General features: G+C 41.5%; 2 protein-coding genes across 2 annotated transcripts in view; one reads left to right on the forward strand and one right to left on the reverse strand.

Annotated features, from left to right (window-relative positions):
• The first annotated feature begins 295 nt into the window (after positions 1-295).
• DTYMK (deoxythymidylate kinase) lies at positions 296-6,010 on the forward strand. Its single transcript, XM_042458299.1, has 5 exons — positions 296-658; positions 1,198-1,306; positions 2,568-2,658; positions 3,365-3,562; positions 4,128-6,010. Exons 1-5 carry the CDS (start codon positions 397-399, stop codon positions 4,236-4,238), a joined length of 771 nt encoding a protein of 256 aa, XP_042314233.1. The 5' UTR covers positions 296-396; the 3' UTR covers positions 4,239-6,010.
• Positions 6,011-9,862: 3,852 nt separating this feature from the next.
• ATG4B (autophagy related 4B cysteine peptidase) overlaps positions 9,863-18,987 on the reverse strand; it is a 36,400-nt gene continuing 27,275 nt past the window's right edge. The window contains exons 12-13 of the mRNA XM_042459458.1: positions 17,734-17,827; positions 9,863-11,562 (exon numbers count right to left, since the gene is read on the reverse strand). Of these exons, the coding sequence (XP_042315392.1) occupies positions 11,489-11,562; positions 17,734-17,827 (168 nt within the window). The 3' untranslated portion in view covers positions 9,863-11,488. The remainder of the gene's footprint in view (positions 11,563-17,733; positions 17,828-18,987) is intronic.

Consider the following 18,987-nt stretch of genomic DNA (forward strand, 5'->3'; position numbering starts at 1 on the left):
CCGGCAGAGCGCGCGCGGGGACGGTTAAAGCCGAGGCCTTAGTGATAGAAGCCCCGAAGACGCTGCGGAAATAATACAGTTTGAAACCGCTTTAAAACTGCCCTGGCTCAATGTCTAGGGAATCCTGGGAATTGTAGTTTATTGTGGCACAAGGGGGCTAAATGTCTCACAAAACTACAGTTCCCAGAATACCCGCCTGGATCCCGGATTTTATGGTTGTAACCCGCCTGGATCCTCCTGAGAGAGGAGGGATATAAATAATAATAATAATAATAATAATAATTCTGCCTCGGCTCAATGCGAGGGAATTGTGGGATTTGTAGTTCTGTGTAGTTCAGTTCTGGTCACCGCAAGACACTACAATTCCCAGGGCGCACTGCGCGCTGTTCGGTTGCCATGGCGACGCCGCGGCCGCTCTGCACGCCGGGAGGCCGCTCCTCTATGGCTGGGCCAAGCGCGGGAACGGTGCAGCCATTGCCGCCTTTGGTCTTTGGTCGCGGAGGGTTGGCCTCGGGAGGGCTGGCTGCGATGGCCGGGAGGCGCGGGGCGCTGATCGTGCTGGAGGGCGTGGACCGGGCAGGGAAGAGCACGCAGAGCCGGAAGCTGGTGGAGGCCCTGCGCCACGGGGGGCACCGCGCGGAACTCCTCCGCTTCCCAGGTATTGGGGCCAGAGGAGGAGGCCATGGCCCCGTCGAGGAGCTGGGATGGAGGACGGGTCCTAGAAAGGCCAGCTCCTGCTCCCTAGGCGCACAATGGAGGGAGGGCCTCTGCTCAGCCTGAGCTGAAAGCACTCTGTTCGTGCCCCTGAGGCGCCAAATGGAGGGCATTTGGGGAGAGGAGGGCGCAGTGAGGAAGTCTGGATGCAGTTGGCGTTTAGGTTCTCTTTTCCACTTCCCCTAAAGACAAGCGCTTTCCTCTTCCTAGCAAAGCCCCTTCTCTCGCGGTTTGTGGACTCCTTAAGGCGGCAGCAGCCTCATGGGTTTCCTTAGGCAGAGGTTTGCTCTGAAACATAACCGACAGCGTCTGGTGAACTTCGTTGGCAGTCCCCCCTCCAAGTACCGACCAGGCCTGACCCTGCTTAGCTTCCAAGGTCAGGCAGGATCTGCTGCCTTGAGAGGATTTAGGTTCACAAATGTGGCTCACATCTTCAGTGGGTTTTTTTGTTTTAATTATGCCCTTCTCTGCTTTTTATTGCAGAAAGAACCACAGAAATTGGACGCCTGATAAGTTCCTATTTGGAAAAGAAGAGCAGCCTGGAGGATCACACAGTGCATCTGCTCTTTTCTGCTAATCGCTGGGAACAAGTGTAAAGAGAGTCTTTTGGTTGGAGATCAGAGTACACACATTAAGCCTCAACACCTGTTCAATACTGTCTAATACGTACTTGGGGTGAATGAAGGATTTAGGGACACAATTAAAAGCCTGCTCTGAAGAGTCAGTCCTTGAAAGTCAGGTCCAGATTTAGAGTACTTTCAGGATATGGAGGAAGAATGATTTGATCTGTCTGCAATGTTGTTTCCATTATGGAAAGGATACCATAAAGGCTATAACCCAGTGCAATTAATCGGGTGTATAATATTGCCCCAGCCAAGCCTTGCAAACAGAAGACTGTGGCTTCTTTGACCCTTTATACCTCTTTTGCCTCCCTCTTTTCCTAGTGTATCTAAATCTACTTTTGTTAATGAAATATAATAATCAAACATTTAGAGTATTGTTTCTTAGGAATTTTAGTTAAATGTTTACTGCACTTTTGAACATTTGGTTTAATAATTTCAAATGAAATAGAAAAGAATGGCATAGTTATCCCAGAAGTAGAATATGTTGACATTATCAGTACAAATGTCAAATTTCCCTCCCCGCAAAGCTCTAAATAGTTGAAATGAAATGCTGAGGGTGGAGTGGGTGGGAAATAAGACTAAGGAAAACCTTTCCTTTGCAGTCCTGTGCAGACTTACCTGAAGGTGCCCCATTGAGCTCAGCGGGGCTTACTCCTAAATAGACACATGTAAGATTGCTCTTTTGGACTACTGTACTACAGTCCTGTTAAGCTCCTCAGTAGACACACATGATTATTGGGTCCTTATTACATTTCAAACAAATACAGATCCTTACATCAACTTGATTTTCAATGAATTGGAGACACAGATACAGGGCCAAATCCTTCATTAGCTCTATATAGAGTAGATCTATTTTAAATGGATTGATTTAAGTTAGTTGAAATGAATTAATCTTAATTAATTTAATGAGCCTGATCTAGGTAGGACTAATGTTAGATTTACATTGTTTAGTCCCTATGAAAGAAAATTAAAACAGTTGATGATCACATTTTAACATAAAAAGCTGAATGATTATACATGTTTTCTAGAGATCCTTGAACACTGATATTGTACTTCTGAACTGGCCCAGTTTGATTGATTTATAATCTGCCCATTGTAACATTAATTTTTATGATTAAAAAATTCCAGAGGAAGTATAACACGGAAAACTTTCCACCTTGTGTCCCAGTTTTGTTTCAGGTTATTTACGTTTCAGCTTTTGTCTAATAGTGATCAATCTCTCTTGTTCAGGCCATTGATCAAAGAGAAGTTAAATCAGGGGATCACTCTGGTAGTGGATAGATACGCCTTTTCTGGGGTTGCCTTCACAGGTGCTAAAGAGGTAAGTTTTAAAAAGTGCTTTAGGCTAGTATGAAAATGACTGAAGTAATAGCTTATGTTTATTGTAGAAATTATCCACACTGAATGTCCAGCAGTTTGTTTGTTGTTGTTGTGTGTCTTGAAGTTCTGTCCCATTGATTTCAGTAAACTTACTGAAAGTATCACTAAATCCAAATCCAGTGCAACGTTTGAGCATGCACAAAGCATAGTTTTTGAAGGCTCAGTGCTTCTGGATGTGTATTAATTCATGCATACTGTTGTATTAGAATTTTACCTAATCTAAGTTTGTTGAGTTAATCTGAAATCAAGTCATACTGTGGAATAGTAGTCACAAATCTGGCTCAAATTATTGTTGAGACCTTTGTTGGGTTTTTGCTGTTATCACTTCTAGGGCTTTGGTGTTGTTACATTTACATCTAAATTTTTGAATTTCCATTGGCTTCAATTATAGTTAAGCAGCTGGTGCTTAAATTCCCCAGTCTTTAAAGAAAGCTTATAGGCAGTATTAAAACATGTAGTTTTTATGCACAAGTTCCCATGTTCATTCCTTGACATCAACATATAGAACTGGGAAAGGGCACTGATCTGCAATACTGAAAAGGTGCTGCCATTCAGCATAGACAATACTGAAGTAGATGGACCTCCACCTTTTGACTTCATTTTTCTGTTCACAGCATCTCTCTCTCTCTCTCTCTTTTCTTTAATAGAACTTCTCTTTAGAATGGTGTAAACAACCAGATGTGGGGCTTCCAAAACCAGATTTGATACTTTTTCTTCATCTGAGTACATCTGAAGCAGCCAAACGAGGAGACTTTGGAAATGAGCGATACGAGAACAGCTCTTTTCAAGAGAAAGTTCTACAATGCTTCTGTGATTTGATGAAAGACAAGACTTTGAACTGGAAGGTAAGAAGAAAACTACTTAGAAGAACTATGGGATTTATAAACCAAAACAACAACAACATATAAAATTTGACTAAAAGGGGGGGATATAAATCAAATAACAGTAAGTTGGGATATCACCAGTATAACTTGCTACTTGATTGAATGGTGAAATAAGCAATAAGCCTTGCTGGAAAATAAACCCAGTACAAAAAATTATAAAGGTAACTCAGTTCTCCACACCTTGATCATGTTTTAACAGATAGAGGTTTCTTTCCCCTTCTCTTTAGTACAATATGCAACTGTCTACTTTTGTAGCTATGAGTCTCAGTACATGTGTTTCATATTTGAGAAATGAGCTCAAATATAGTTGGCTCTGACATAAATAATAGGAAAGAAGAGGGAAGAGCTACAACAGCAAGAAAAGAGAGAAGGAGTTTAACAGGCATAGGCATCAAGCTGTAATTCACTTTTTTATATATTCTGAAACTTTTGAGGGTTTTTCCTAATGACAGTATCTTTCTTAGATGTTCTGTTCTTTTAAGAATTATTCATTTTCATGTCCTTTTTGTTTTGTTTTTGGACACAGGTGATTGATGCTTCAAAGAGCGTAGAGGATTTACACAATGAAATTAAATCATTTTCAGAAGAGGCCATGCAGGAAGCTCAGCATAGACCTATAGGAGAACTGTGGAAATAGAAGTGGTTTATATCATCTTGGGTCATTGTTCATCTAGCCAAACTATGAACTATTCAAATATGAACTATTTATATCTGTAGCCTTTTTAACAGACCAAGTAGGATTTCATAGTCTTGTTATTTATCTAACACTCCTCTCTAGACTGTTGTGCTCTAGAAGAGAAGAGCCTGGTGATCCCTTAGAAAGAGGTCTGTGGGGACTTGTACTGGACCAGATGCATAAAAGAAGTACTGTATAGTACTACGATTTCTTGTATTTTACTCACAGAGATTTACACTTTGGGACATACAATTGCTGTTTTATATGTTTTTAAAAACAGTTAAATCAATAATGTGTTTCCTTAGTTCCTCAGCACATTATGTTCATATTTGGATGATCATGTATCAGGTTTCATAAGCTGAGAGTCTTTTGGTCATGCAGATGAATGAATAAACAAACTGACATGTCTTCCCAAACTGGGACTCTGGTTAGTAGCTTTGGAACAAGCCAGGATATCCAGCAATGGTTTGAAGATGGTTTAATGTTATGGCTTGTTTTGAAGTTATTAATCATTGTTCCCCAGCTCAAATGAAATTGAAAACTACACCTGAAGACTTGCTGGTTTATGTAAACAGGCCTTGCACATTTCTAAAGGAGTTGTTCAAGTCTCAAACCTGAGTCTTAGTTGGCTGTATATATTAGAGGCCACCTAAAATGCATATTTTGAGTTCCTGGAGAACTCGAGTGAAGATCTATCAGACTATTTCGTGTGGGGGTTATTTTCTTTACCGCTAAAACTTGAGCTGAGAATTTTCAGCTCTCAAGAGAAGAGTGATGCAAATAATGAATTTGTCTGTTCTTTCCCTGTATTTTTACCATATTGCTTTTAGATAGTTTATGGTTATATAGTGGGAGAAAGCAATCTAGTTTTCTAGTGCTTTGTTTTTGTTGGAAGAAGGAGAACTACACATCCTGTAATCCTGGTCTTTGGTTATGCTAGCTGAATCTTAATGGGAGCTGCAGTCCAAAACATCTGGAGAGTGCTAGGTTGCCTACCCTATTCTGTAGATTCAGGCTTGTTTCCTATTTATTTTAAAGAAATTAATAGTTTGTATATCTAGCAAGTATGCTCTTCATATAGCAGGACGTAAAGTAATTTGCCAATCTTTATGATTTTTGTATTTTTAAAGGAAGCGATCTTGCCTGTTACAGTGTATAGACTCTTTAATCACAATTGCAGTCTCTTGGAGTTACGTGTGCCTTTCCTAATGTGGTATTCTTTAAGGTTCCTGAAACTTCTAGCTGCATGTTTTAGCTTTGCATGGTATAGTGATTTGAGCACTGAATTACACTTCTGGAGACCAGAATTCAAATTCCTGCTCAGCCATGTCACACTTGCTCAGCCTCAGAGGAAGACAATGACACACCCCCTCTGAACAAATCTTGCCAAGAAAACCCATGAAAGGGTTGCCTTAGGGTCATAAATCCCAAAAAACGTGAAGGCACACAAAAAAAGCTAGCACTTTATACCTGGTATGCAATATCTTGTAGGACATCATGTTCATGCCTTGTTTCTTACACCCATGTCTAGTTCAAAGTGGTGTATAAGATGTTTCAACCAAAATTTGTACTATCTAGTTTGTTGCAGTTAGGATAATGGGCAAAATTTTGTGGTGTAGGTGCCTTCCTGATGCTGAAGATCATAGTTAGTGTCTAAATTGAAAGTGGTGGGGAGGTAAGAAAGTATGAAACTGTCCAATTATTCTGTAGATAAAGCACCAGTAATTGCTGTATAATTCTTGTTAGTACAGTAGTATAAAAATATTGGACACATAGTATATTACAGAGTCATTTTAGTGTAGTGGCTTGATCATTGGACTATGACTGTGCAGAACAGGGTTCAAGTTCCCACTGGGCCATGAAAACCCACTGACCTTGGGCTAGTCATACTCTCTCCGCTTCAGAGGATGGCAGGGGCAAACCCCCTCTGAAGAAACTTGCTAAGAAATCCCTGTGATAGGATCGCCATACGTTGGAAATGACTTGAAGGCACACAACACACACATATATGACATAACTAGCTGGGCTTGGGAAGACTTGTTAAACCAAGAGTTATGTACTGGCTAACTAACCAGTGGTCAGATTCCATATGAAACAGCTTACTGTATATACTCATGTATAAGTCTAGAAATTTAGGTCAAAAACTGACCCCCCCTCCCCCAAAATTGAAGTCGAGTTATCCACGTGTCAATGTAAATACTGTATCTTAACTCTTATTTAAAAGAAAGAACCATCCCCTGGTGAAAAGCAAGAGTACAATCTGTCCTGGAAGCACTGACCTCCTCTATCCATCCAGCCTTAAGAGTGAGCAGAAAGAGTTATATTTGCTGGGATTTTGTAAGTTATTTGACACTATTTTACTTTGCTTCATTCTTTAGATCCTTTGCTATATGTCCTAAGTTTTATCTTCGACTTATCCACGAGTCATAGCAAAATCCATAATTTTGGCCCCAGATTTTGCCCTCGGCTTACACATGAGGTTGACTTATAGTCAAGTATATATGGTAATTTGTTCAGCAATTAATACAAGTGTACTATTTGTCCTGGGCATGTGGGGACACTGGATCTGTACAGTTTGGCCCTTATAAGCAGGAGGGTGTGCATGAAAAGTGAATGGAAAGTTGCCAGGAGAAAGGGGACCCAACAGGAGGAGGCAATCCCCTCAGTCACAGACCTTGACTCAACAGTAAAGCTATCTGTGGCTCATAAAGGAAACTAATAGTCAAAGCATGCAGTAACAGAACTAAAAGAAATTTACACAAATATAACTACAAGCACGTCCCTACTACGGAAAGAAAAATAATCTCCAGGGGTGGGACTTTTGGGTCCACTCTTGATTAGGGGTATGCAGCTGCCAAGAGCTGAGGTTCTTATGGAACAACAACTATCACCTTGGCCCCTAGGGCTGGCATTTTCGTCAACACCCTCATGAGAAGTGGAAATGAGGGTATAAAAATGTCTCGTGGCCACAGAGAAGCCAAGACATCCAAAGCATATTGTCTGAGAATTCAGGTACCTGGAACAGAACCTTAGGATCTGCCAGATAATCATGGTAACAAAGAGGTCTATCACCAACTTTCATAACTGTCTTTGTGCATTTGGAGGCAATGGATGACAGGTGAGTTTCCACTCAGAATGAGATTGGTCTCTGAAGAGAGAATGCAATTTAGTACTCTTCTGTTGACATGAGATTGCTATTTCACTTTTTCCTTTCTGAACTATTTTACTCAAGAAATTGTTGAGTTTGAGGCCAAACAGTATCTGCTCATCTTGAGAGTAAACTAGTTCAGAAACGAACTGTTGAATGACCTCTGGGGTTGGAGGTGTTTGGGTCCCTTTGGTGGTGGATAGGCAAAAATTGTCCTGGGGATCAAGCAGTATTTGAGGGCATAACAGTCATAATTGCCAGTACATTAGAAGTGATGCATTTCTAGGAGCTATTGGATAGCAAGCACCTTTCTGCTTTGGGATACCTAAATAGTATGTAGAGCACTGCTTCCTTAGGCTGGTTTGCTGGAACCAGATTTATTGTGTTGGCAGTAGGAGGACCACTTCTGGTGATCTGAGCACGAAGATGAGATTACTTTGTGTTCCTTCTTTTTGGCAGGCAGTGTTGGACTGTTGATCCACCTCCCAGTGTTTCAGACAGCCCCCTGGATACCAGAAGAGAATTGCAATTAATTGATAAGTTTGTCAGAAACTCAGCATCCCTGGCAAGATTTAGGCATTGAAGGTGCAGAGGGTCTCGGGAAACTTTTGAGAAGATGGGTTGTCACCAAAGCCTACCTCATACAGAAGCTGATAATGGATAACTTGATTTTTGCAATACACTCTATATGGGCTACCCTTGTGCCTAGTCCAGAAACTCCAGTTGGTACAAAATATAGCAGCCAGATTGATCACAGGAACAGCAAGAATTGACCATATAACACCAATATTGAAGTCACTCCACTGGCTGCCTATTAGTTTCTGGGCACAGTATTAGTTCTCGGCCTCAGAGGGAGCCATCAGGCAGACCCAGCAACATCGGGGACTGCCTGAAGGAAGAGGCCCCTCCCTCTTCAACTGTCATCTCGGCCTCAGGGAGCCATCAGGCAGACCTTTAACTGTCACCTTGTATTTTGTATTGTATTACAATTTTTACTGTACACCGCTATGATCATTGCGGAATAGCGGTCTATAAATAAAACATTATTATTAGTAGTAGTAGTAGTACAAGGTGTTGGTTATCACCTTTAAAGCCCTACATGGCTTGGGCCCAACCTATCTAAGGACATTTTCTGCAGCTGCTCCCAATTTATGGAATGGCCTGCTGGATGAGATCCATCAAATTACTAAATCTAGAGAGCTTTAAAAAAGCCATTAAGACAGATCTCTTCCGGCAGGCCTTCCTGGAATAAAATACTTGGCCATGAATAAGACTTAGTGAACTCTGCCCATGATGATTATTATTTGGATTAGTCAGCTTTTAAAGTATAGTTTTTAATCTTATAATACTGTTTAATCTTGTTTTAAGGGGGGGGCACTATGTATATATGGATGTATTTTAGCTTGTTGTATGCTGCTTTGATTGCCTAGCGAAAAGTGGGATAGAAATTAAAAAATTATTATTAATGCATGTGGTGGGCTGTTTTTGTGATTCCATTTCACTCAGTTTCTGATACTTTGCTCAGTAATAATCATGCCCATTGAAAGGGAATGCACCTACAGGGTCATCTAATGGTGGGACCTTTATTTGGTCCTTAACTGCTATAGGGAGACCAGTTTCTTGCCAAAGGATGGGACAGATATAAGCAGTAAACCCACATAACTAGGATAGCTAAAATGACAACCATATGTTATAGGACTCCTTATCCCCAACTCGCATGTTGAGAGACTAGTAAAGAAGAAACAATGGATACTTTCTGATTTGTGGGGAGAGGATGGCACCTACAAAAGGATGAGTGAAAACAGGACGCTGTCATGGGCCCATTCTAGATGCAACACTTAAAACAGGTGGTTTTTGCTTATCAATCTAAAAACCTGAGAACAGTTGCAGTGCCAATGCACACAATTCAGTGAACAGAACTGCTCACGGGGGTGGGGTGGGGGTGGCTAGTGCTGGAAGAGAAATGCCACATGCCGGGTAGAAAAGCTTTCTTGGAGGCATTGTGGTTGGGATGGCAGAGTTGAGGTGGGGTGTGTTCTTTGATGCTCCAACTGCAGGTTGTCAGAGGTTTGGGGAGCAGCCTAAGTGAGGATTCCAGTTTACAGTGCAGTGTCTGGTTGGAACACTGGACCAAAAAGCAGCAGGTACAGGGTTTTCTACTGGGAACTGCAGACTAAATCATTGTTTCCCTTCCTTCTGCATCCTTTCAATAATCATTAATGGCGGCAAAAATTCTAAACAGTAAAAAGGAAAGTAGGCTTAAGGCTATTTGGGGCAGGGGAGATGCTATACTTAGATGGAAGAGCCAAGATGATCTTTAAAAAACAAAAAATAGTTGGCTCTAACTTCTGGTTGTCAGGTCCACACTGATTGAAAATTAAGACTCATGACTTTTTTAAAACATTTGGCTCTACAGAAATGAATACTAGAAATACAATTTGTTTTTTAATTTGTTTTATTCATATACAAATTGAAAGCAATTGATGGAATGGAGCACAGCCCCACTTCTTCTCTCTCCTCTCCCTCAAATTATCTATGAACAAGAGGAGAAGCAGCAGAGAGAAATAAGTTATAACAATGAAAGATAAGCATCATGGTTCAGACTTTGTCTTCTGGCAGTTTCAGGGACAACCAGACCTACTGCCTACTATTTGTAGGCTAGTTACTCTTCTATGCAGTAACTTTACAGATGGTTATACTACCACCTTTAGGCTGAGAATGCTGCTGATAAGTGATAATACAGAAAAGAATGCTTTGTAAACATATTTGCCACCTGCAGCATCCATCAATGGCACTAAAGATTTGCAAAAGATAGATAATACTGGGGGGAGTGGTGGAGCCTCTCCAGCCATTCCCTCCTCTTCTAGACAAAATAATCCTGCCATTTTAAAGTACAACCACCAGGTTTTCCATCCTAGGTAAGCTAATAATTAACCTTTCTGGGCAGCCATAATCTGCTGAGTGTTCCTTTAGAACTTTGTATTAAAAACAACGCCACACAAGAGAAGCACAGTTTTGTATAGTGTTCCAGAAGGGACTGCACCTGGCATTTTAGCCAACCAAGTTATTAAAATGATGGTCTTTGTATTAAAGCAAAACTCAGCTTCAGATTGCATGATGAAAGTCTAAACGCAGGAAAATTACATCAAAAGGTGGAATCAGAGGTACTTTCAGTTCAAGGAAGCTGGCTGATATCCCCAGCACCATCATATTAAATAGCAGCCACCATATTCTTAATATGGATTAGAAAAATACACAACAAATAAAGGTTAAGTTGAAGAAAGCCATGTCCTAGTTAACTTTTCCTTTCATCCTTATGGAATTGCTGACCTCTTCAGTGAGCACATCATCTCCTCCTACTCTTGAAAATGTCATTTTCTCACCATCCTGCCCATGATGTGCTACTGCACTTTCTTTCATTATATTATAGACTTGACATGAGTGTTTTTAAAAGACAGTTATGAAACTCAAGAAGAGTAATGTGTGTGGAAGCACTAACATGGGAGATAAAGCACATGTACCCCTTTGTATTGTATTTCTTCTTGTTAAGAGCTTGCACTCCAAGGTGACATAGAACGGGGTCTACTGGGCTAAAGAAACAACTATTAGGCAGGTGCCTGTATTATGTTATGCTGCTTTCCATTCCACACTGTAAAAAGTAGAACTGGGGTGGGTGGGGAATGGACAGAAGCAAACAAGATTAAGTTGTCCCTAACAGAGAGACATTATAATAACCAAGCACCTAAAAGGGCTTCTATTATTTTTGCTGAGCCTTTGGGCCCACTAACACAATAATCATCAGCCCCTAGGAACATTGCATCCCTTTCCGGCAGGTACTCTTATGCTGAAGAAGCCTGACTAAAGCTATTAAGGCCTTAATGATGACCTGTTTCTTGATCCCACTGCAGACAATCTACTCTGCTCCATGGCTGCACAGAACACTGGGGTGGATGGGAGGCAGGGATGTCAACAAGCACCTATGTAAGCTGGTAGCCCTAGGCTCTCCAAGAAGCTCCCCTCCCCCTCACAACACAAATTGGCAGAGTTGGCTTCTTATATTTCTTTAAAGAGATAATATTTCAAAATCTTCATCTTCTGAATCAAAGAATCTTTCCAGTCTATCTGCATCAGAAGAGTCTGCAAGACACACAAAAAGGTAGCACCATTAATGTAAACCTGGGACTGTATAGACCAGCTCGTACACTAATGCTATTAATGACTGTTTTGCACTTGCACAAATAAGATGTTTCATTTTGTTATACATAGACAATTGAAATTAACATACAGTAAGATACCCCCCACCCCACTAATCCATGGGGAATATCCTCCAACCTCCATAGATGCCTGAAACTGCAGATAGTACCGAACCCTATATAGACAGTATATATAACCCACATGACACCAAGGCCAATTTTATTTTATTTAATGCCACCTTTCTTCCAGAGCAGGATCCAAGGTGGCTCTCAAAATAAAATTTTAAAATCTTAATAAATTTTTAAAAAATGATTTAAAAGCACACATTAAAATATATAATTTAAAAACTTATGAAAAGTTTTTAAAAATATACATCCCAATAAGAAGCTCCCTCTGCTTACACATTAAGAGTCTGCTTAAACAAAAAAGAAAATAAAGACTTTGCTTGCTGACAAAAGGAAGGCGGGGAGGGAGGCAGCTCAGCTTCCCACAGAAGGGAGTTCCTGAGGGTGGGAGAAGCTTCTGAGAAGGCTCTCTCATGCCTTCGCCAAGTGCACCTGTGATGGAACCTAGAGAAAGCCTTGCCCTGTAGATCTTACGACTGGCAGGTTCATATAGGGAGATATAGTCTTTCAGATAGTCTGAATCTATGTTGTATAGGGCTTTATAAGTCATAACCAGCACTTTGAATTGTGCCCAGAAACAAACTGGTAGCTAGTGAATTGTTTTAACAAGTGATTTATATGTTCCCTATATGTTATCCCCATCTTCAAAAAGGGGGGGGGGGGGGAGAGGATCCCAACAATTACTGCCCCATTAGCCTGACATTGGCCTAGTACACATGGTGCTAAAGTACCGTGCTGGTGGCATACTAGGGTAAGGGATCGTGCAGCAACCGCACAGTCCCTAACCCTAGTACGGCATGGCACTGTAACAATGGCGGTGCCCTGTGTACTGTTAGGTGGATTTGTAATTGGTTGATCAGCTAAACCCAAAGGGTGCTCAGCAATGGCTCCTCTTCATCTTGGGGAGAAGTAACGAGAGGGATGCCACGGGTTTCTGTCCTAGGTCTAGTGCTATTCAACATCTTTATCAATGACGGATGAAAGAATAGAGGGTATGCTGATCAACTTTGCAGATGACACCAAATTAGGAGTACTAGCTAATATCCTAGAGCAGCAGATCCCAATCTATGCTCCATGGAGCTGGTAGGGCTCTGCGAGTCAAAAAGGCTGGGAACTCCAGACTTGGAGGACAGGCTCAAAATTCAAAATGACCGTAACAGATTAGAAAACTGGGCCAAAGCTAACAAAAATGAATTTCAACACAAAGAAATCTAAGGTACTGCACTTAGGGCAAAATGATGAAATGCATAGATATAGGATGGGGGACACCTGGCTGAATGAGACTATGTGTGGAAAGGGATCTAGGAGTCCTAGTAGACCATAAGTTGAACATGAGTCAACAGTGTGATGCGGCAGCTCAAAAAGTCAATGCAATACTGGGCTGCATTAATAGAAATATAGTGTCTAGATCAAGGGAAGTCAGGCCTCATCTGGAATACTGAGTCCAGTTCTGGGGAGCACAATTCAAAAAGGATACTGAAAAGCTAGTGCATGTCCACAGGAGTGCAACCAAAATGGTGAAGGGTCTGGAAACCATGGCCTATGAGGGGAGACTTAGGGAGCTGGGTATGTTTAGCCTGGGAAAGAGAAGGTTAAGAGGTGATATGATGGCCCTGTTTAAATATTTGAAGGAGTGTCATATTAGGGCTGAGCAAGTTTGTTTTCTGCTGCTCCAGAGAACAGGACCTGGAGCAATGGATTCAAACTACAGGAAAAGAGCTTTCAGGGGACATGTAACCCCATCCAGGACAGGGGGAGCCCCTACTCCCTGATCTGTCTTGTCTGGATTAAGATCCAATTTTTTTTTCCCCTCAAAAAAGGGAGATACTGAAGGCACAATTTCAAACAGTTCCAGTGAGAAAGAAAAATGGGAGGTGTCTCAAGAAACCAGGATGAATGACTAAGGAACTTTCAACTAAGCTAAGTTTGAAACGGAACATGTATAAGAAAAGGAAAAAGAGGGAAATCACAAAAAAGGAATTCAAAGAAATAGCAGGCATGTGTAGGGGTAAAGTCAGAAAAGCTAAAGCACAGAATGAACTCAGGCTTGCTAGAGAGGTTAAGAACAATAAAAAGGGCTTTTTTGGATATGTCCGCACCAAAAGGAAGAAGAAGGAAACGGTAGGGCCACTGCGTGGAGAAGATGGCAAAATGCTAACAAGGGACAGAGAAAAGGCAGAATTACTCAACACCTTCTTTGCCTCAGTGTTCTCAGAAAAGGAAAAGGGTGCTCAACCTGAGGATAATGGAGCAGAGGACATAACAGGGGAATTTCAGCACAGAATAAGTAAAGAGATAGTACAGGAATATCTTGTTAATCGAAATGAATTTAAGTCTCCGGGACCAGATGATCTACATCCAAAGGTATTAAAAGAACTGGCAAATGTAATATCGGAGCCATTGGCAATAATCTTTGAAAACTCCTGGAGAACAGGAGAGATCCCAGCAGACTGGAGGAGGGCAAACATTGTCCCCATCTTCAAAAAGGGGAAAAAAGAGGATCCTAACAATTATCATCCAGTTAGTCTGACATCAGTACTAGGAAAGATTATGGAGCAGATCATTAAACAGAGAGTCTGTGAACATCTAGAAAGCAATGCCATAATCACAAAAAGTCAACACAGGTTTCAGAGAAACAAGTCATGCCAGACAAATCTGATCTCTTTCTTTGATAAAATTACCAGCTTGGTAGATGAAGGGAATTCTGTGGATACAGTATATCTTGATTTCAGTAAGGCCTTTGACAGGGTTCCCCATGACATTCTTGCAAACAAGCTTGTAAAATGTGGGTTAGACAAGGTAACTGTTACATGGATTTGTAACTGGTTGACTGGCCGAACCCAAAGGGTGCTCAACAATGGCTCCTTTTCATCCTGGAGAGAAGTGACCAGTGGGGTCCCACAGGGCTCTGTCCTGGGGCCAGTGTTATTCAACATCTTTATCAGTGACTTGGATGACAGAATTGGGAGCATACTCATCAAATTTGCAGATGACACCAAATTAGGAGGAATAGCTAATACCCCAGAGGACAGAATTAACATTCAAAACAACCTGAATAGACTAGAAAGCTGGGCCAAAGCTAACAAAATGAAATTCAACATGGAGGAATGTAAGGTACTGTTCTTAGGGCGGAAAAATAAAATACACAGATATAGGATGGGGAACACCTGTCTGAACGAGACTACGTGTGAAAGGGATCTGGGAGACCAAGTAGGCCACAAATTGAACATGAGTCAACAGTGTGATGCGGCAGCTAAAAAGGCCAATGCAATTTTAGGCTGCATCAATAAAAGTATAGTGTCTAGATCAAGAGAAGTAATAGTGCCACTGTATTCTGCTTTGGTCAGGCCCCACCTGGAATATTGTGTCCAGTTCTGGGCACAATTCAAAAAGGACATTGAGAAACTGGAGCGTGTCCAAAGGAGGGCAACTAAATTGGTGAAGGGTCTGGAAACCATGCCCTATGAGGAACGACTTAGGGAGTTGGGGATGTTTAGCCTGGAGAAAAGAAGGTTAAGAGGTGATATGATAGCCCTGTTCAAACATTTGAAGAGATGTCATATTGAGGAAGAAGCAAGCTTGTTATCTGCTGCTCCAGAGAACAGGACCCGGAGCAATGGATGTAAGCTGCAGGAAAAGAGATTCCACCTCAACATTAGGAGGAATTTCCTGACGGGGGCTGTTCACAGGGGAATCACACTCCCTTGGAGTTGGTGGAGTCTTCTTCTTTGGAGGTCTTTAAGTAGAGGCTGGATGGAGCCCTGGTGGCGCAGTGGTTAAATGCCTGTACTGCAGCCATTCACTCAAAACCACAAGGTTGCGAGTTCAAGACCAGCAAAAGGGCCCAAGCTCAACTCAGGCTTGCATCCTTCCGAGGAGGGAGCTAAAATGAGTACCCAGACTGTTGGGGGCAAATTAGCTTACTTGCTAATTAGCTTACTTGCTGTTCACCGCTATGATCTTTGGAATAGCGGTATATAAATAAAACAAATTATTATTATTATTATTATTATTATTATTATTTGTCAGGATGCTTTGATTGAGAGTTCCTGCATGGCAGGGGGTTGGACTGGATGGCCCTTGCGGTCTCTTCCAACTCTATGATTCTATGATCCATTCCATTACTGACAACAGATATTGGTTCAGTATTGAAACAACTTCAATGGAATCAGATGGGAAGGAGAGATAGAGTTGGGTGTCATCAGCATATTGTTGACATTGCATCCAAAAACTCTGGATGATCTGTCCCAATGGTTTCACGTAAATGTTAAACAGTATGGGAAAGAAAACAGAACCCTGAGGGACCTGACAGGCCAAAGGCCAGGGCATCAAACAGAAGTACCCACCCCACTTTCTGAGTTCACCCTTCCAAGAAAGACTGGAACCACTGCATATCAGTGCCCCCAAGTTCCATCCCAGAGAATTGGACCAGAAGGATACCATGGTCAATGGTACTGAAAACTGCCAAGAGGTCCAGCAGAACCAACAGGAGCACACTACCACTATCAAGTTCCCTGTGTAGGTCATCATCTAAGACTACCAAAACTGTCTCTGTCCCATGACCAGGCCTAAAGCCAGATTGAAATGGATCTAGATAATGTTATCTAGAAATCCTTGGAGCTAGAAGGCGACTACACGCTCCAGAACTTTGCCCCAAAATAGAATGTTAAAGACTGTAAGTAATTATTCAGAATGGTGACATTGTTTTAGTAATGGCTTCACCACAGCCCCTTTTAGGCAAGATAGAAATTTCTCTTACTACACTGAGGCATTCACCACTTACTCACTCGTCCACTCCCCTCTAACTGCTTTCAGAATTCAGGAAGGACAAGAATCCACTGTACATGTAGTGGCTCTCACCTATTTGCATAGTATCTGCATAGATGTTGAAGTCCCCCAGTGCAACAAGACAAAGCTTACTATGTCACATGCTTACTATGTTGTGAACCGCTTTGATCTACAGGAAAGGCGGTACAGTGGTACCCCGGGATACGAAATACCCACGTTACGAAATTTCCGGGATACGAAAAAATCCCATAGGAAATAACTGTTCCGGGTTACGAAGAAAATTTTGGTGCTTTTCGGCGCTATTTCACACGAAATCGCGGCTTTTCCCCATTAGCGCCTATGGCTTTTTCGCCTTACGAAGTATTCCGGGTTACGAAAGCGGCGGCGGAACGAATTAATTTCGTAACCCGGGGTACCCCTGTATATAAATAAAGTTGTTGTTGTTGTTGTTGTTGTTATTAAAGGACTCCAATATTGCTTTTGAGACCAACTCAGTCAGCTCAGGAAGGAAGGCTGTTGGGAGAGGGAGTGGCAGCAGCTGAGATCCCCTCCCCACAGAAGCCAAACACTGGGATTAGTGAGATGGCAGAAGGCCCTCCACACACTGCCCTGTTTCACCTTTACTTTCCGGAGCTTTCTTTCTCCCCCTCCCCAGCAGAAACCATCCCATGAATACAGGCCTGTTATTGAAGACAGGCAGTAATGAAGAAGGAAACAAGAAAGATTCAGAGAATAGAAAAATGTGTTTAGAAAGCCAGCTTTGTGCTGAAAGAGGTAGGTGGATGAGAGTGGAGAAAAGGCTGCTGCTGGGCCACACCTCTCAGACTTCTTGGCCACCACTATTTTGTTTGTTGCCATTTTCTGGCTGCTTCTCTGATGCAGCCTCAGCTAACCCCCTTTTGCAGTGGCACAGAAACAGAGGTCTCACATGCCCACCTATGTGGTATGGTCTCAAGCAGTTTATACACTGCAGCAAAACCTGCAAATAAATTACTGTAATATTTTAGGTCCATGGGTAACTGAAACTGTTGATACTCCAATTTTATTGGCGCTTTAAACACACAATGCCTTATCTAGCTGACATGTAACCCAAACCCTGAAAGATACCAAAGGCTTACTATCACATTAGTAATGTACATGGAATAACAAAAAACATAAGTAACAAAAATAATCTGAAAATGGACAAAGAAATAACCATTACCTGGAGTGAGATTCAAAACATCAGGGCTAGAGAAGTGTGAAGGCTGATGTTCTACTAATTCAAACATTGGCAGGGCTCCTCTAATTAATGATAACTGTGGGAAAATTGTAATAAGGAGTATTAGTGGGTGATTTCATAACAAAGGTGCTTAGTATAGCTTGTTAATGCTGGGTGACACATGTTACTTCTGCCATTTATCAATATAAATGGTCTTAAAATTAGATATCCACTCAGCCTCAGGGGAAGCCTCAGATATACTCTCAGCCTCAGGGGAAGGCAATGGGAAACCTCTCAACAAATCTTGCCAAGAAAACCCCATGATAAAGTTTACCTTAGAGTTGCTATAAGTTGGAAATGACTTGAAAGCACACAACCAACAAAAAATGGAAGAAGCAAGGAGGCAACCATTCCTTAACACATGACCAGATGCAAGAGTCACAGAATGACCAAGATAAAATGTGATCTTGAGACATAGCACTGGAAGATACCAATGCAGTATCAATTATTTGTACATGCTGAGCAATCAGTTTCTTAATAGTGCAAATAAATAAAATTAAGAACAGGCAAAAGCCTCCTGCTCCTGATAAACTATACTTCTAAAGAACACTGTCATACAATTTTATGCAGTGCTTTACTTTGAAGTCACAGTTTTTGTCTCAGTAGCTCTTTGTGTTACCTGAAATCTTGTTTTGCATCTAGTAAAACCATTATCATACCACCAATCTCCTATAATAATAAGTCTCTAAGCACATTACCCAGCTCTGTTTTCCAACTATCTTTCTCCCAAATCTTTTGTGGTTTGGTTGTGCATTCTGGGGTACTTAAAAGTTTATTCACACTTTGTGGAATTAATTGGTTCCAATAGGGCAGGGATAGGGGAACCAGGGAACAATTCCCCTCCAGGTCCACCCATTGGCCATATACCTCCCACCAAACCCAAATATCTGTTTTCTTTTGCAAAATAGTGACAGGAAGAGACACACCTTCATTTCCTATAACCATTTTATAGAGGGGGAAAAAAGAGACATTTCTCCTACAAATCTTCTCAAAATAATGACAGGAAGTAAAGGTGTGCCTTTTTCTGTCACCATTTTGAGAATGGCTGCAGAAGAAAATAGCCATTTCAGAGAGTAGGGGGTTCTGAGAAGCATGTGGGGTAGAACAGGGTATTTTTGCATGTTTTCATACACTTTGGGGATTTCTGGATGATTTCAGAATACAAACTGTCACAAAGTTATGCTGACTTTTTGTTTA

The sequence above is a fragment of the Sceloporus undulatus genome, chromosome 3, assembly GCF_019175285.1.
Source record: "Sceloporus undulatus isolate JIND9_A2432 ecotype Alabama chromosome 3, SceUnd_v1.1, whole genome shotgun sequence".
Lineage (NCBI taxonomy): Eukaryota > Metazoa > Chordata > Lepidosauria > Squamata > Phrynosomatidae > Sceloporus > Sceloporus undulatus.

Coding starts and splice junctions, on each gene's coding strand:
- DTYMK (XM_042458299.1), top strand. CDS start 397: ATGGCGACGCCGCGGCCGCTCTGCACGCCGGGAGGCCGCTCCTCTATG. Junction 2,659..3,364: donor CCTTCACAGGTGCTAAAGAG/GTAAGTTTTAAA, acceptor TTTCTTTAATAG/AACTTCTCTTTAGAATGGTG. Junction 3,563..4,127: donor ACAAGACTTTGAACTGGAAG/GTAAGAAGAAAA, acceptor TTTTGGACACAG/GTGATTGATGCTTCAAAGAG.